The following is a 2,500-nucleotide window of genomic DNA, read 5'->3' as shown; positions in this document are numbered from 1 at the left end:
ATTCATAGAAATGAAATAAAACGAAAAGAGTCGTTCACACACACTCAAGCGGGAAGTTAGTGTCATGGCCCATGATAATCTGATGTACTAATGGTGGGAGATGGGTGGCTGCCGAGCCTCCTTGTGTGAATATGACCTGTCATTCTTTTCTTAACGCAAGGCAGAAGGTGTAATCAGATTTTAGATAAAAAGAGGAAGAAATACTTTTTAGATAAGTCTTGACTCTCACCCTGGACGCAAACTGGTGCCAGGGGAGGGAGAGGGAGGGACAGAGAGGGGTGGGAGGCGGGATGGAAGAGGGAGAAAAATTGCTCCAGAAGAGATAGACAAAGAGGGATCGGAATACTGCAATAATGAGTCGCCATCTTCGTTATCAGTTCTCACACGAAGAAGAAAAGAAAAGAAAATGCAGATACGTATTCATAATTTCAACAGTACGGTGATATAGCCTTGGTTTTGTTCATACTTTTCACACACTGGAAATATAATATCAAGAAATTGTAGAATAAAGACAGTGATGTGGCGAGTGCGCTGACAAGTAACCATTTCCTTGGCAGACCTGAGATACCCCGACTACATCGTGGATCCCCGCGTGACCTGCCCCAAAGAAGGCTCTTTCCCCCATCCCCGCAACTGCTCGTGGTATTACAGGTCAGTTTCCAGGACGGTTTCGGCCCGACGCGCCTTCACAGCTTTCGCCTGAGGCATGCGCCGGCTGCTCGCCTCTGGGGCTCTGTGCCAGGATTTCTTGCAGCCCTTCCTCTCTCTTTTCTCTCTCCTCTCTCTCTCTCTAGCTCGCTCTCCCCTCCTCTCCTCTCTCTCTCTCTCTCTCTCTCTCTCTCTCTCTCTCTCTCTCTCTCTCTCTCTCTCTCTCTCTCTCTCTCTCTCTCTCTCTCTCTTTCTCTCTCTCTTCCCCCCCTCTCTCTCTCTCTCTCTCTCTCTCTCCCCCCCCCCTCCTCTCTCTCTCTCTCTCTCTCTCTCTCTCTCTCTCTCTCTCTCTCTCTCCCCCCCCCTCCTCTCTCTCTCTCTCTCTCTAGCTCGCTCTCCCCCCCTCCTCTCTCTCTCTCTTTCTCTCTCTCTAGCTCTCCCCCCCCCTCCTCTCTCTCTCTCGCTCTCTCTCTATCCATCTTTCTTTCTCTTTCTCTTATTCTGTCTCTTCCCCTTTCTCCCCCTCTCTTTCTCTCTTTTTCCTCCTCTGTTTCTCTCCCTCTCCCCCTCACTTTCTCCATTTACTGGCTTGCTTTTTCCTGCTCTCTTTTTTTTCTCTCTCTCTTTCTCTTATTCTTTCTCTTCCCCTTTCTCCCCCTCTCTTTCTCTCTTTTTCCTCCTCTGTTTCTCTCCCTCTCCCCCTCACTTTCTCCATTTACTGGCTTGCTTCTTCCTGCTCTCTCTCTCTCTGTCCGTCTGTCTGTATGTCTTCTCTCCCCCGCTTTCTCTCCTTAATTTTCTCTGTCTCGCTCACCTCCCCCTCTTTCTCTTTATCTTTATCTCCCTCTGTCTGTGTCTCTGTATCTATTTCATCTCCTCCCCCCCCTCTCTCTTTCTCTGTTGCACTTCCTCCACCCAACCTCTCTTTCGCCCCCCCTTTCTCTCTCTCTCTCTCTCTTCCTTTCTCTTGCTCTCCCCCTCTCTCTTTCTCTTTCTCTCTCTCTGTCTGTATCTGTCTCTATTTTACCCCTCTCTCTCTCTGTCTGTCTCACTTCCTTTACTCTCTCTCTCTCACTCTCTCTCTCCTTCCTTTTTATCTCCCTTATTCTGTCTGCCTCACTCCCCCATTCCATCCTCTCTGTCTCTCTCTACACAGTTCCCTCTCTTTTCGCTGACTGTACATCTGTCGATCTCTTTCTGTCTCCTCTTTATCTATTCCTTTTTCTCCCTCCTTTTCTTCCACGTCCCTCCTCTTCCCATCTTCTATTCCTCTCGTTGTCTTCTGCATCCCCAACCTCGCCACAATCAACCCTCCCCCATTGGCCTTCAGCCCTCTTCTGAACTTGGAAGGCACTGGCGGCTGACAGACTGAGGCGAGATTCCTCCGCGCACATCACGAGCACCGAACTAGTTTTTTTGGCCGCGTTATACCCTATGCCAGGCTCTGTCAATTGGCTTTCTTTGGAGAATCTTTACTTACGAGACAAGTTGTACTGGAGAGTCTTTACTCTTTCAGAGGAGATCAGGTTGAGTGGCTTTGACTGTGGCATTTAACGGTCTTGGGGCCATGTGACTGATCCTGCGTCTTCGTATGGTGTGCTGTTTTTCATGTATTATTCATTCGTTATGATTTCTCTGTCTTGCAAACATTGTGTTGCTTTTGCATTGCAGGTAATCAGTAATTTGTAATTATATACATATGACATTATCATTACGATTATTGTTTGTAACATCTTGTTGCATTTGTTGCGATGCCTTTGTAGCCATTTTGCCGATGTGCAGTTTGGGTTCTTCATGTTGCAGGTGCGTGGACCGCATGGAGATCGGCTACTTCTGGACTTACTTCTTCGAG

General features: G+C 48.1%; 1 protein-coding gene across 2 annotated transcripts in view; it reads left to right on the top strand.

Moving 5' to 3' along the window:
- Window positions 1-2,500, top strand: part of LOC122244312 (uncharacterized) — a 15,836-nt gene that overhangs the window by 5,706 nt on the left and 7,630 nt on the right. For both annotated transcript variants that reach the window (XM_086531559.1, XM_086531560.1), the window contains exons 3-4: window positions 558-651; window positions 2,452-2,500. The exon at window positions 2,452-2,500 is cut by the window's right edge and continues 310 nt beyond it. In XM_086531559.1, the coding sequence (XP_086387685.1) occupies window positions 558-651; window positions 2,452-2,500 (143 nt within the window). The remainder of the gene's footprint in view (window positions 1-557; window positions 652-2,451) is intronic.

Source organism: Penaeus japonicus, unplaced genomic scaffold (genome assembly GCF_977035675.1).
Source record: "Penaeus japonicus unplaced genomic scaffold, GWHDUDI00000001_assembly GWHDUDI00000036, whole genome shotgun sequence".
NCBI lineage: Eukaryota > Metazoa > Arthropoda > Malacostraca > Decapoda > Penaeidae > Penaeus > Penaeus japonicus.
This window is presented reverse-complemented; position numbering and strand designations above follow the sequence as displayed.